A 14,123-nucleotide genomic window follows, 5' to 3' on the forward strand; every position below is an offset into this window, starting at 1 on the left:
AAGTATAAACCGTACAAAACAAGGAAATGTCATTCTTGTACAAACCGGATAGATCAGAAAGTGCGACCACTTCAGAAGAAATGTTATAACGGTGAAACACGATTTCAAACGCATCTCTTTCTTCATCCACCTTCAGATAATCTTTGTTATTGAAGGTTGAAAACACATCGCATACATTGGGAGAACAACATAATATGAACTGATGCATATTACAGAACTGTGTTAGGTCTAAAACACCAATATCGCTCTTCTTCTCGTTTGTATTCTTCGCGCTGCCATGTGACAGTTCTTGTGTTTCTGCTGACTCAAGTTCTTTGAAGTCATCATCAAATCTTGTAAATATTTCTTCGATATCTTTCTGATTTAGCTCAACTTCGGACGACTCGTCCTCACAATACGTTTGCGTTTTAAACTTGTACAAGCTTTCATTTTCGACTTCTTCAAGTCTTCTTTCTTCCTCGCGTTTCAACCATAAAGTTTGGTAATATTTTACAATGATGTTCAGAAATTGAATGTCATCCGTTGTCGTGTAACCTTGTAAATAGACTTTTCGTCTTAATATACGCAGGACGAGCAACCAAATTCTACAAAAACAGGAAATGTAATCACACGACATAAATATTCGAATAAGTATTACATAAAAGATGAAGGTAAGTTCCTTTTATAAGTAAACAAAGTTCAGATTTAAAAGAAAATTACCTGCACTTAAACATTTCACAATATTCTTCGTTATTGACAAAAGGAGACGAATAATTTTTGAACAGAGCTAAACAAAGATTAAAACATTTGAAAGTAAGCAAAGCAATTATTACAGACAATTAAAATAATGAAAATCTGAGCTTTTAAACCTTCTATGCCAAGAGATACTTTCTCACTCAACAAGGCAGAGACCGTCGATGAAGTTGAACGATGCGAAAACGAGAATGGAAGCACAAGTGAAAGCATTTCGTTAGGAAAGCAAATCTGTAAAAATAAAATTGTTTCGATACGAGTTAAGATTCAAATTAGGAATGCTTCGGCGTTTGACAAAAATGTGACGACATGATTATTACCTTGAAATCTTTAAAGCTCTTTCCGTATTTAGCCCATTTTACAGCATTTTGTACAGTCGACAAAACAATGTCTGTTCCTTTAAGAATCTGAGAAGAATATAACGAAATATGTCAAAAACATATTAATCCTTGTGTATCAAGATGACACAATAAATGAAACAATCTAGTCTTTGTAACATTCTTGTAGTATAATACAACATATAAAAATGGAGTAACTCAACTCTACTGATTTTGCGAGAATTTTCAAGCCAAAAATTGTTATTTTGCCGACATGAGTACATACCTGATTCAAGCCACAAATATAAGGACCCAAGATATCCTGATAAGCTACGAACTCTACAAGTTGTTCTGTAAATGTTTGAATTGTTTTCTTCCATGTCTTCAAGTAGGAAATACCACGACTAAGATCAACTGACTTCTCTATATTTTCTCCAATCAAAACGAACGACGACATCGCGTGAAGTGTCGTCAATGCTTCCATGTAGTTTGCCACATTGTTTGAAAAATGTTCGAGAATTCCAGTTATCTTTCGAAACTAAAAAAAACGTAAAAAAAGATCAGCTGTACATCTTGTGGTCAAATGTTTACTATGGATGTAGCAACTCACTTGAGATGGAACAGGTCTGTAGGCCACCTCTTCACCCAGAGAGGAAAGTTGAGATCTTAGAAACTTTTGATATTCGACTAGATTCTTTACGAAACTTGGATTAACTTGAAGCGTTGATTCTGCATCGCGTTCTCTGCTGATGTTGACACCTGTCAGCATTTCCTCGTTCCGTGCTCGAATCTTCAATTCAGTGTTCATATCTTCAATCTAAAACAACACGAAAGTAAATTTAGTATATCGCCACATTCTTCACTGATTCTAATCGTTTTTCTTCTGGTAAAACAGAGTCAAATGCAGTGACGAGCATACCTCTTTATTCATACTATCAACCTTGAAATTTGTCTCTTCAACTGGATCCAATACGCCAACGGGACGAAGCAACGTTGATTGAAGCATTCCCAGCTGAATCCAGCAAAGACCCACAGAAAATTGTCTCATGTACGTACGGTTCGACTCTAAAAAAATCACGAAGATAAAGTATCTTAATGCTCCCATAATTTGTTCATTTGAAAGAACGAGTGAATAGCGATAAGCTATAAAACTAATTAGGTAAATGAAGGGAAAACTCGCACTAAATTCACTTACCTTTATTGAAATTTTTAAAATCTGCCATTTGAATTAAGCCAATACCAAGAAGTGATAAACATTTTTCAAGAATACCTCGAGCAACTAGTTTCATTTCCAGCTGAGAAATGTTTTCTTTGATCTTTGATACGCATTCCTGTATTATTTGTTTATCTTCGTTCGATAATCTTCCAGCGCATGATATATTAAGCAATTTAGTGCATATAGAAGCAAAATCTCCTTGATCATTGAAACATTGAAGCAGCCGAACAAATGCAATAAAGATCGATTTCAATTCAGCTTGACTAAAAGAAGAAAAGCACATTAGCAACTAAAAAAATACCTTAACATTGAAAAACGAAAAACTTATAACTTTTTCTCTCACCAATGCACGAGCTTCATATGCGGAAAGTAATTTTGATTAATCCAAAGAAATGAAACAAAGTAGCGATATTCATCAAACTTCTTCTTCACATTCATTAAACTCGGGAAACCGCTTTCATTACCAATCAAACAGTATTCACTCCTCGCGTTGCAACGTAAGAATTGAAACGTTTTAGTAAAACACGAGGAGTGAAGAGGAAGAGTATTCTGTGAAAGTACAAAACACAGTTGAACGTTTCACATATTACGATGAGAAACTAAACAAAGTCTTTATCACGTACCTTGTCTCCAACGTATCCTAATTCTGCCTCATCACAGATGCTGAGCATATTTTTGATCTACAGTAGATGATAGAACTTAAATACCACTTCACGACTACATATATCTACTGAAAATGAATGACTCTCATCAAACAAACGTCGCGCGTAACTAGCAACCTCCTGCCCACCTCAAAGCGTGAGCTTATATTAGATACTTTCCTTTAATATACATCACACTGCAATGAATATCAATATAATATAATAGTGGGTTCTCCATTGGACTTAGAAACAGTATATTTAGTACATTTTCAGCACATTTTCAGTACATCTTCAGTACATTTGACTTTGAAGATGACTACCGCTAAGGTTGTCCAAACGTCAGTCAACAACAACAACAAAAACAGTCCTTCTCAGAACTATACTAACCTGGACGATCTACATTTACAAACATGTAACAATGCTCCCGGGTTCAAAGCATTTACTTTAGTTTACTTAGTCTTACTTTTTATTTTTCGCACTATAATTTATAGAAATGATCTAAACGCCTCTCTCTATTAAACACCATACTACAACCACTATAATTTATTGTTAAGCTTCCCGAGCGTTTGTTTGATTATTCACAGTTTGATTATTTGTTTGATTATTCACCTGTTTGATTAAGCTTCCCGAGCGTTTGTTTGATTATGCCTTTAAATGAATCAAACAAAACTTACACGTACCTCAGGATTTTTCAAAATTAATCGTACCAATGACAAGTGCAAAGGAATCTTTAAGCAATGGACAACACAAAACTGCTGCAAGCAATCTAACATCCTCGCCATCTTTGAGTTCGACTTATCTGTCCTGCAATGCAGGAAAATTTGACGCATAAACTCATTGTAACTTTGGTGCTGTCTGATGTCTTGTGTATTAAAGGCGGGGAGACGAGGGGAGGGTTGAATTAATATTCTGACATTATTAAGTGAATTTAAAATGCATACATACCTCGCTTCACGAACATACATCAGCTTTAACAAAGTCACGCATTCCATAAAAGCGTAATAAGAAACAAGTTCACGGTAAGTCTCGATCATTTCCGAAGTCAGGAATTCAACAGAAACTCCGCTGTCCTTGTTCTCATGGTCAGCTATAGATATCTGAGCCAACTGTGATGGTAGATCAGCAAAGGAAGGATTCTTTTTTTCTTTCTCGGACAGATGTCGAATGACGTCTTCGATAAATTTCTTAACCGTCGCTATTATCATAAGCAAAGATGTTTTTTTTTCAAAAAAGTGGAATTCGTTATTCATTTTAAATCTTCCGTACGTAATATTAAAGTTCACTCACACGCACACTCAACAGAATGGATTCAAAATTACTTCATTATGAAGTGAAGGTGTTTCTTCTCAAATGAATGCTGAATTGATATATTCTATGTAAATCTTACCATAAATGAACGAATAACTTTGTCATTGATTAGAGAGAGCGATTTCTATGTTGTACTCAGCAAGTGTGAGTGAGCTTTTACAATGAAATCATTCAAGTGCACCAATCTTCAATATTTAACTTACACAACGTATCTACTGCATTCTCTCTCGTAATTCGTCCATGACGAAGTGCCATTAATGCCATCAAGTGTTCCGTTAAAGAAATTCCCCAAAATCGGAACTGCTTCATCCAAACACCAAATGTTCCATCTGCTTGATGATTGATGATCCAATTGTTACAGCGACGGTATAAGTAGGTAAGTTTTGCCTGATAAAAACAAACGATAATTTCTACACAACTAAGGTATTTGCTGTCGATTTTAGTTTTTAGTTTCCTAAAACATAGAAGGAAATTCATACATAACATCCACATAGCAGCCACGTCCCAAGGCCTCCACGACAACAAGCAGCCTCGTACCCAGGCCCCCACATCACTCTCGAATAGTCTCAATGAACAGTAACTTACTCTCGACTTACCCACAAATCACATAATTCTTTCATGTTAAAAGCGGTTGGGCGGTGAAAGTTTTTCATTAAGCTCCAGTGGCACGAAGAAAGTTCGTTGTAAGGATGACAGATGTCGTCGAGACACTTTCTAACAGTCAAAAGCTTTTGCAAGTCAACACTGAAAGGAATTATAACAATTAAAAAACACGTAAATTCTTAGTAACGACGATGGCTACACTAGAAATCTCAACTATAACAACTTTCGAAGGGATTGACAACTTACATTTGACTAGAATGAGCGTCGAAAGTTTTCGAGATGAAGTCAACAGTTTCCCAGCTAAAAAATCGCCAGTACATGTCAAATAAATAATGACAACTCTCGTTTGAAGTCAAACATTCTGTACACGCGTCTAAAAACTTTCGGTAATTTCGCAAGGCAATCCATGTCTGAAAACGAGAAAATTACGAATCAGGAAAATGTCATCCAATGACACAAGGCATCATTCACAACATTCAAACACCATTCACAACATCAAAGTTTTACTGAACATTTATTCATATTTTAGCAGCTAGAGCAGTGCCTCAAAGACAACACTAACAAAGACAAGGTTTTGCTAAAATCCTTCGAATCCTTCTCAAATTTCATATTCTCAAACACAATAACAAAATTTTTGGCAATATCAATAGAGCCTCAACAGTCCCATAGTGTACCTCTATGTACCTCAATGTACTTCTCACGCAATGTTTACCTACATCACTTAGTGTACCTCACTCACGCAGTTTAACTTCGATGACATACAGTAAAAACACTCAAAAATTTTTTCGATCACTATGACTTAGTGTCTTCAATCACATTGTATACCTTGTATGAAAAGTTATCATCGAACACCACATCCGAGTTGTCCAAAAGCCATCGTAAACATTCTTGGCATGATTGAATAAGTGGGAAAATATGTTGAAGACCTTCATGAGGGAGATTCTCGACACTAATTTCATCTAAATTCAGACAGGATAATACATGAGGAGATGTTTCAACATGCTTGAAATAAATATTGATGCATACTATTCGTGTATGCCAATGATAATGCCAAAGGACTTCTCGGATGTAATTTCTTAATTGAAGAATCTATTTTAGCCTCCAACCACAAAAGGGTCCATAACAAGAACACCCTATTGATATAAAACAAAGCATTCATTACGTTCAAATAGTTACAAATGAAAACATGATGATATAGCTTAAAATACGTGAAATCTTTCCATTACATATACTTTTACCTGTTTGTGTAACTATACAGCTGAGTTACGACCTGCTGGTCGGACGAAAACTTGTGAGAAATCTGCTCAAACATTGGTCCATTTACTCTGAGATTTATTGGTTGATAGCAGTCATCAAAACAAATATCTACATAAACAGGTGCAGGGTTTTTTCAACATGAAAAGTATTCAACATATACAATAATTTGCATAGATAATGCAAACTAAAACGTCGGACAACTACAACAATTTTTTGTAAATATGACAATCTTTAAGATCTTAATAAAGTAAATCGTTTGAACCCGGGAGTATTGTTACATGTTTGTAGATGTAGATCGTCCAGGTTAGTATAGTGCTGAGAAGGACTGTTTTTGTTGTTGTTAACTGACGTTTCGACAACCTTAGCGGTAGTCATCTTCAGAGTCAGTTCTAAGGAAGTTGTTAGCAAGTTGTTCGACAGAGCGACTACATACCTTTAACATCTTCATATACATTACAGCATTATACTTCAAATACAACAAAAATATAAAAAGCAAAACGTACCTTTAAATTCACTAGCCATAAATGTGAAAAAGTCGAGCAGTCCTTTACAAGCATTGCTACCAAATAAACGTTCAAGAAAATATTCTGCCTTCTGGACTTCTGTCGTTGACACATTATCCTCCATCAAACCAGGTAACGAACATTTCAACCATTGCAATCTCATTCTCCAGTCTCCTACACAACACCACTCCAGAAAGAGAGAAATGGCCAAAGTATTTTCTTTATAAGTATTTCTTGCATCATTCAAAATTCGTTTCAATGCATTAAAATGCCAGACGATCATAGAATGAACAGATTTTTTCTGAAAATCGATTCCAGAAGGACTCTCGAGACAAATGAAACCTTTTGAAGGAGACATCATCTCTTCATTTGACAGCTGCAAGAAAATTCAAAAAGTCCAATTCTTGAACTAAGCTAAAAAACATCTGAAGTTGAATACAATCAAACATATGAAGTTGAACGTCGTTATAAAGAAGAGATTAAAAACCAGTGAGGTAAAACCATTGAACTAAAATATATGGAATGCTACCTAAAGCAAATAATTGAAGCCAAATCTTAGACCCAGACACGCGAGATTACACCCAGACATGCGTGTATTGTGTTTCGAGATTCTCTCGCGGAGTGAAAATTGATTGAGTACACACGGGTGTCTGGGTGTAAGATTTGGCTTCAAAAAACTATTAGGCTTTTGTATAGCGTTCCAGGTATTTTATACTTCACTGGGTAAAACTGAAACAGTAAATGTATGTTAAAGTATGATAATGTATTCATTAATATTTTACCAAAGAAAGGTCCACATTAGTGTAACCAACAGCGTGCATTAACGACATGACAATTGATTTATCTCGTTCCAGTCCTCTTTGATAGAGTTTGGTGGCAAGAGATGCAGCGTGTATAGTCTGGACAAGCGTGCCTAAAGCAAGCCATTGAGTAAAATGGTTAATAATAAATATCAACTTTCGCTAAAGGGAAAGCACTTCTTAAAATACCTTCTTCCTGTTCGTAGTAAAATCTTGAAAGTACGGCTATTGTAGAAGGATGTTTGCATCCTGACGCATTCAACATACTGCAAAGATCACTTGCATCACACAACTGAAAGAAACACATTATTTAAGTATTTAGCAAATGCGAAATAAGCAGGAACTATACAAGAGTAGAGAGCAATTGTTTATATACCACTTCATTTACCCTTTTCTGTAAGCAAAGTTTTACTGTCAGTTTCCTATGCATTCGTTAAGTCTATTTAAACACTATCATTACTTTCAAAAATGGTGTAAGTAAGTACATACATGTACGTATAAGTACACTTTCATTCAAATCAACAAGGGAAAAGCATCTACACCTTCGAATGCATAAATAAGTACATACATGTACACATATAAGTACATTTTCATTCATATCAACAAGGGAAAAGCATGTATACCTTCGAAGGCATAAATATTTCAACGCCTCTATTCCTCATCGCACGAGAGATTTCTCCATGTTTTGGATCCATAGTGAAAATCAACCTGTAAACACGTAGCAGCAAATTACGATAATGAAATTACAGCAAAGATCATAAACAATAATGCCGTAAAAAATTTCTCACCGGAAGTTTGGATGTGGTTTCACAACAGGTATCTCATCGTCCACAATCCCACGTTCGTTTATACTCAATTCTCCATTCGGTTCCAGAAGACCATTTAAACGATCCAAAACAGATGCACTACAACAACATAAAAAACACCTTATTTTTCTCTGCATGGTTGATAGCAACTCTGATACAACTTGATCCCCAACTAAACCGTATAATACATACATGTACAGCATACTCACCTACAAAAGTTTACGTTGTCGATCAAAAGCCAATGTCCTTCTTTCAATGCTTTCACCAACTGACCATCGACCCATTCAAATTGACCACTAAGATGCGTGTTTCCCTTGCTTTTAATCAATTGAGCACGAAGCTTTGTAGCAGCATTCTCAAGATGTTCTGAAAATGTATCCGTCTTCAGTTAGTTAGAATCAAAGCGTTTAAAATACAATTGAAAAGAAAGTAGTGCGATCGCAAGTTTAAAAAAATTTGATGAAAAAATTTTGAATTCAAACACTTTCAAGCGAAACAACGCAAGCCTGAATGAATGACGTAATAAACTAACGAATAAATAAAGAACTCACCAAAATCGATGTCAATCGAGGCGTACTTCCTGCATACATTGCTTGCTTCATCAATCAGTTGAGTCATAAGATCGACATAATCCAACATATTTTGATCCTCTTGCATCTCCAACACATCATCATTGTTGTTGTTGTTGAAAACAGAATCACGAAGGTTAAACAACATCTTCGAAATTCTCTTCAAGTCAGCCTTCGTTTCATCAAAGCTCTTCAAAAGGAGTAAGCTACGACACAATCTAAACACTTCTTCCTTAACTTTCAAAGACAAGTCTGTCCGCTGCCTTTCCAAGTCAGCCTAGCATGTTAACATAGAGAAAGTTAAAGTGAATTTGAGGATATAAAATGCGAAAAAAAAAGATCAAACCTGTTCGTAGCCTCCTAAAAGTTCAGTGGTGTCAATAGAACTGTTCATTGCCATGACAACAAGTTTGTTACCAGTCAACTGGGAGGCTAGTTTTGCCAAAGCTGTTTTGCCTGACGATTTGGGGCCAACCTGATGCATCAAATAACATAAGGTTAAGACTTACCATTGCGAAATTCTCATTGCAATACTGGCCATAATTTACATAATGTGACAATTTCCCCATTAACTACATCTCTGAAACACTGGTTACGAGTTTCTATTGTTCAATTGCTCTACCAACATTAAACTTTTGATTTATGCGGCAAAACAAAAAAAAAAGCACAAACCAAGATCGTCAACCAATTCATCTTCAGACAAGTGAGAAGACTTTCCAACGGTTTTAACGCACGATGAAGAACATACAAAGGTTCACAGTGAAGTGCTGCATTCTCTATCAAAGATTTGCTTTTTGGAAACACACAGCTGCCAACCTAATTGGACAAAACACAAAAGTGACACTTAATGTGGAAACATCAGCCAATCAAATGACAAATAAAATACCTGAATAGTTGAAGGTGTTGCATGAAAAAAAATGGCCGAATCCTTAGCCGAGCTCCAACCAAATATGGCATCGCACACTTCCCACACCTAAAGAATTCATTATAAACTAAGCAAAATAATTATTGCTAAAAACAACATTTCATCTGTCCTGCATACCTTAGCCTCGCATTCGTCTGATCTCATTCTTCCAGCAAAAATCAAGTGGACAAATGCTTCAGGATTCCAACAGGTTGCGCTCTAAAGTGGAACAGAGCATTTCAGATCTACACGTTCAAAAATGAGCAAAAGAAAAGTGGAACAGAGCATTTCAGATCTACACGTTCAAAAATGAACAAAAGAAAAGTGGAACAGAGCATTTCAGATCTACACGTTCAATATTGAACAAAAGAAAAGTGGAACAGAGCATTTCAGATCTACACGTTCAAAAATGAACAAAAGAAAAGTGGAACAGAGCATTTCAGATCTACACGTTCAAAATGAACAAAAGAAAAGTGGAACAGAGCATTTCAGATCTACACGTTCAAAATGAACAAAAGAAAAGTGGAACAGAGCATTTCAGATCTACACGTTCAAAAATGAACAAAAGAAAAGTGGAACAGAGCATTTCAGATCTACACGTTCAAAAATGAACAAAAGAAAAGTGGAACAGAGCATTTCAGATCTACACGTTCAAAAATGAACAAAAGAAAAGTGGAACAGAGCATTTCAGATCTACAAGTTCAAAAATGAACAAAAGAACATCATATAATCACCATTTCCAGGCGCTTACTTTATATTCGACAATAAGATCACACCACCTAAAAAGATCTCGTAGATTAAACTCCCATTTTCCACCATGTTTACTACATAAACCTTTCACAACGATTTCATGATGAACCTAAAATACGTTGATGTCCAGGTAATCATGAACAAAGATTGCAAAACATTAAAAGCCTATCGTCACGATTTCAGCCCACCTTGTCGTTAAAATTGATCATTTTCTCTAATGTATTTTGTTCGATATTCGGATACAATGATTCGGTGATAAACATCAGATCAGTGCGAGTTAATGCTTCAATGTACACCTGTCGAAAATAAAGTTTCACAAAGAATCAAAGGTCACAGTAAATTTAACATTTGAAAAAGTATCTTGTCGGAAAACATTCAAATTGTTATTAATACAGGAACAGATTTCGGGAAGGGTGCACACCCCTCCCTGCTTTGGTAACAGAAGGTGGCGGATGGTACCCAATTTCCTTATAAAATACTAACATACCGAACAATTAAGCAAGAGCAATTGATATTCGTGTTTGATGGAACACGCTTAACAAAAATCTCAAGTTTATAAGAAAAAAGTAAAAAAAAAATTTAACAAAAAAATCTTGCATGTTATGGCAACAAGTGGCCATCAAAATCTAATCCAAAGTTGATGCACCCCCCTCCCCAGTAATGGGCAAAATGGCATGTAAGTCATCAAGGCATGCAAAACAAAATCCTTTTACACACTCGAGTAAATCTGTTCAAGAACGATTTTGGCAGTCCTTTTCTTCCACCGCCTTGATTTAAAGGATTTTGACAGGCAAAGAATTTTGTTCTCGTGTGTTGCACTTGAAACGACTTTCCAAGTTCTGGTATAAAAATCTATGAAAGACACAAAAATTTCATGATTTCGGGATAATCAAGAAAACTGCAGGATAATGAAAACAAAGCAAAATAATAATTACCTCTCCTCTGTGGTCGAAGCAAGCGTTTAGACCTTCCAAAACGGATTGAGAAGCCAGATTTAGCTATCAAAAAGAGTGAATGCATTAATAAACAACGACAAAATGATATTTCAATAAACGAAGAAACATGAAACCCATTGATTTTATGCTTATAGATTTCGTCGAGTTCACATACCTCATCCAATACAATCCAACTTCCAGATTTTAACGCAAGAAGCAAAGGACCATCACACCATGAAAACCGACAACCGTCACTTCCTTCCACGGGTAAATCGGCACCGAACAAGTCACTGATGTCCTAAAAAAACCCGTAATGTCTTTGTAGAATATATTAATTTAGACAAAAATAGGACATCAAAGGCGACGCACTCAAAGAAAAACTGTGACAGACTGCATTACTTAAGCACTCTCTGTATACCCATAAGTTTGACAATCGACGTAAATTCGCAAGTCTATCAGAGAGCCATTCTACACAATGTGCCAATGTCAATGTCAAATAGCAAAGTGTTACTCACTGTTTGTTCCGAAAGGTTTATCCTCACAAGACGATGATGTGAAACTTTAGCAATAGCAGACACCAAACTTGTCTTTCCAACACCCGGTGATCCTTCCAGTAAGATGGGACGATTCAACTGCATTGCCCGCAACACCCTTTGAGCGTTCAATGCTACCGTGGGCGCATCCAGGGCGTAGTTGTTGCAAAAATTCGACGACACTTCTGGACCTTAAAAAACAGAGCAAGAACTATAAATAAATGGAAATTATTTAAATACTAAAACAACGCGGAGAAAAGATTGTGTTTCTCTCTTAATAACGGCAATCGTGGAAAAAATACCTCGGTTTCGATTTTTTTGAAAGAAAAAAACATGGTTGCCTTTCATTGGTTGGTTGGGTTTGGGAAGTTTTGTTACAAAGGAAGAACAATACAAATGCACTTACTCAATTATGAATATGACGAGGAAGGAACCGTAAACTTGTACAGTTCAACGAAAGAGAATTTTTGCTAGTTTTGCTTATAATGTGTTTTCTCAAGACTGTTAAATTACAATGTACTGCACTAATTGCTTTCACGCACAAACTTTTGGTTAAATATGCGGTTCTAACCTTAATCTTACGAGAGGAAAAGCAATGCTCAAGAAACGAGTATGCAATAAATCACCTTTGAGAATGGCGAATGCACCAAAATTAAACACTTCCTCATTGAACATCTTCTGCTTGAGTTCGGCATTTGACGTGTGATGCTCATCGAAAACGTTGGTCGTTCCCGAGATCCCTTTCAACTGATTCATTAGGAACTGCACGCAAATATCCCTAGCAGTATTTTTTGTCTGGCTATCGACCAACCCTCCAAAGTCCAATGCGTCAAGAAAAACCAGAAAAGCACCATGAAAATAGGCCTGCGCCGGATGGAATGTTGTGAGATGCTCAATAGCGGTCTCTGCGCAACAGATATTGATGAACTGAACCCAGGTAAGGAAGTCGCGGACTGTTATGATACACCTAAATTTAAAAGCAAGTAATATCAGCATTTATAAAACAACAATACAACGCGTGCAATGACTGATCTGCACTTATTTTATAAAAGACAGGATTATGAAAAGTTTTTCTCGAATAAAAGGCTGAACATGCAACGGTTCTGAAACTGTAAAAATTCATGTTGACTTAAGAGACATTTTCGCACTTTATTAACTAAGACCTTGAATAAAACAGTCGCGCTGAAAGGACCGCTGAAAGTATTTTAAGAGTAGTGTGAGAACTGAGAACCACTAGCCATTTAATTGGCCAATCAAAAGTTGTGTGAGAGCCACTAGCCATTTCATTGGCCAATCAAGTTGTGTGAGAACCACTCGCCATTACATGTTAGTAAATGTAGATCGTCCAGGTTGGTATAGTCCTGAGAAGGACTGTTTTTGTTATTGTTGACTGACTTTTCGACAACCTTAGCGGTAGTCATCTTCACAGTCAAAAAGAGTGAGAACTGAGAACCACTAGCCATTTAATTGGCCAATCACAAATGCCGGCTGAATATGACGTGAGTCAGGTCCCTATTGATAGCGGTCAAACAAGGAAAACATACATAATCGTTTTTAAAAGAAAAAGGAACACAGAACATACCTTTTACCAAAGTTCTTGTCTTTAAACCATTCGACAAATTCGACCATTGCTTTGCCAAAACCAGTTGAGCCTATAAAAGAAAAACATTTGCAAGTCTAGGCTTCTATAACAAAATACAAGACGATGCAGTCTGCACTCGGAATGGCCTGTCACGAAATCCCAAACACGACCTACCATCTTCATGAACTGTAAGCGTTATACCCGAAGCAACATTATGCTCGACAATGGCAATCAAATCTTCACGATCATCATTGCTGGGACACCAAATCTCCGTAAATCTGTTTCTCAATGCTGGCGAAAGCTAAACATCAAATATTCGTTGAAATATGATAGTTTCATCGAACACACGCATGTTCAATACTGTGTACAACCTCTTTCTTTCCGTAATCTCCACCTGGGTTCATGGTTGCTAACAGCTCGAAGCCAGGTTGAGCATGAACAATGTCGATATCTTGTTCAGACTCCTCCTCATCGTTCCCTCCTTTCTCTGCCAAAATAAGAGTTCTCTCGGGTTCGAGTACACTGTTAAGTCTTTCTAACACAGAGTCATCAGCAAGAGAGATTTCATCAGCTAGAAACATGTTTCCTTCTTTCATTGATTTCACCAAACTCCCGTCACACCACTCAAACAACCTCAAATGTTTCTCCTATGAAATGATAAAGAATC

At 36.4% G+C, this 14,123-nt stretch overlaps 1 protein-coding gene across 3 annotated transcripts in view; it reads right to left on the reverse strand.

The window, feature by feature from the left end:
• LOC124438426 (midasin-like) overlaps positions 1-14,123 on the reverse strand; it is an 87,087-nt gene that overhangs the window by 12,422 nt on the left and 60,542 nt on the right. For all 3 annotated transcript variants that reach the window (XM_046988556.1, XM_046988557.1, XM_046988555.1), the window contains 39 exons: positions 13,828-14,103; positions 13,631-13,757; positions 13,457-13,526; positions 12,501-12,841; positions 11,857-12,065; positions 11,517-11,639; positions 11,342-11,404; positions 11,124-11,258; positions 10,595-10,702; positions 10,408-10,515; positions 9,795-9,875; positions 9,639-9,725; positions 9,425-9,568; positions 9,099-9,227; positions 8,735-9,029; positions 8,393-8,549; positions 8,166-8,282; positions 8,001-8,085; positions 7,567-7,669; positions 7,360-7,490; positions 6,578-6,953; positions 6,056-6,182; positions 5,844-5,950; positions 5,643-5,776; positions 5,064-5,227; positions 4,811-4,958; positions 4,418-4,601; positions 3,852-4,101; positions 3,587-3,710; positions 2,889-2,945; positions 2,609-2,814; positions 2,245-2,528; positions 1,969-2,114; positions 1,660-1,866; positions 1,336-1,587; positions 1,053-1,139; positions 849-963; positions 700-766; positions 46-584 (listed from right to left, as the gene is read on the reverse strand). In XM_046988556.1, coding sequence (XP_046844512.1) covers positions 46-584; positions 700-766; positions 849-963; positions 1,053-1,139; positions 1,336-1,587; positions 1,660-1,866; positions 1,969-2,114; positions 2,245-2,528; positions 2,609-2,814; positions 2,889-2,945; positions 3,587-3,710; positions 3,852-4,101; positions 4,418-4,601; positions 4,811-4,958; positions 5,064-5,227; positions 5,643-5,776; positions 5,844-5,950; positions 6,056-6,182; positions 6,578-6,953; positions 7,360-7,490; positions 7,567-7,669; positions 8,001-8,085; positions 8,166-8,282; positions 8,393-8,549; positions 8,735-9,029; positions 9,099-9,227; positions 9,425-9,568; positions 9,639-9,725; positions 9,795-9,875; positions 10,408-10,515; positions 10,595-10,702; positions 11,124-11,258; positions 11,342-11,404; positions 11,517-11,639; positions 11,857-12,065; positions 12,501-12,841; positions 13,457-13,526; positions 13,631-13,757; positions 13,828-14,103 — 6,463 coding nt within the window. The remainder of the gene's footprint in view (positions 1-45; positions 585-699; positions 767-848; positions 964-1,052; positions 1,140-1,335; positions 1,588-1,659; positions 1,867-1,968; positions 2,115-2,244; positions 2,529-2,608; positions 2,815-2,888; positions 2,946-3,586; positions 3,711-3,851; positions 4,102-4,417; positions 4,602-4,810; positions 4,959-5,063; positions 5,228-5,642; positions 5,777-5,843; positions 5,951-6,055; positions 6,183-6,577; positions 6,954-7,359; positions 7,491-7,566; positions 7,670-8,000; positions 8,086-8,165; positions 8,283-8,392; positions 8,550-8,734; positions 9,030-9,098; positions 9,228-9,424; positions 9,569-9,638; positions 9,726-9,794; positions 9,876-10,407; positions 10,516-10,594; positions 10,703-11,123; positions 11,259-11,341; positions 11,405-11,516; positions 11,640-11,856; positions 12,066-12,500; positions 12,842-13,456; positions 13,527-13,630; positions 13,758-13,827; positions 14,104-14,123) is intronic.

Source organism: Xenia sp. Carnegie-2017, unplaced genomic scaffold (assembly GCF_021976095.1).
Source record: "Xenia sp. Carnegie-2017 unplaced genomic scaffold, XeniaSp_v1 HiC_scaffold_19, whole genome shotgun sequence".
Classification (NCBI taxonomy): domain Eukaryota; kingdom Metazoa; phylum Cnidaria; class Anthozoa; order Malacalcyonacea; family Xeniidae; genus Xenia; species Xenia sp. Carnegie-2017.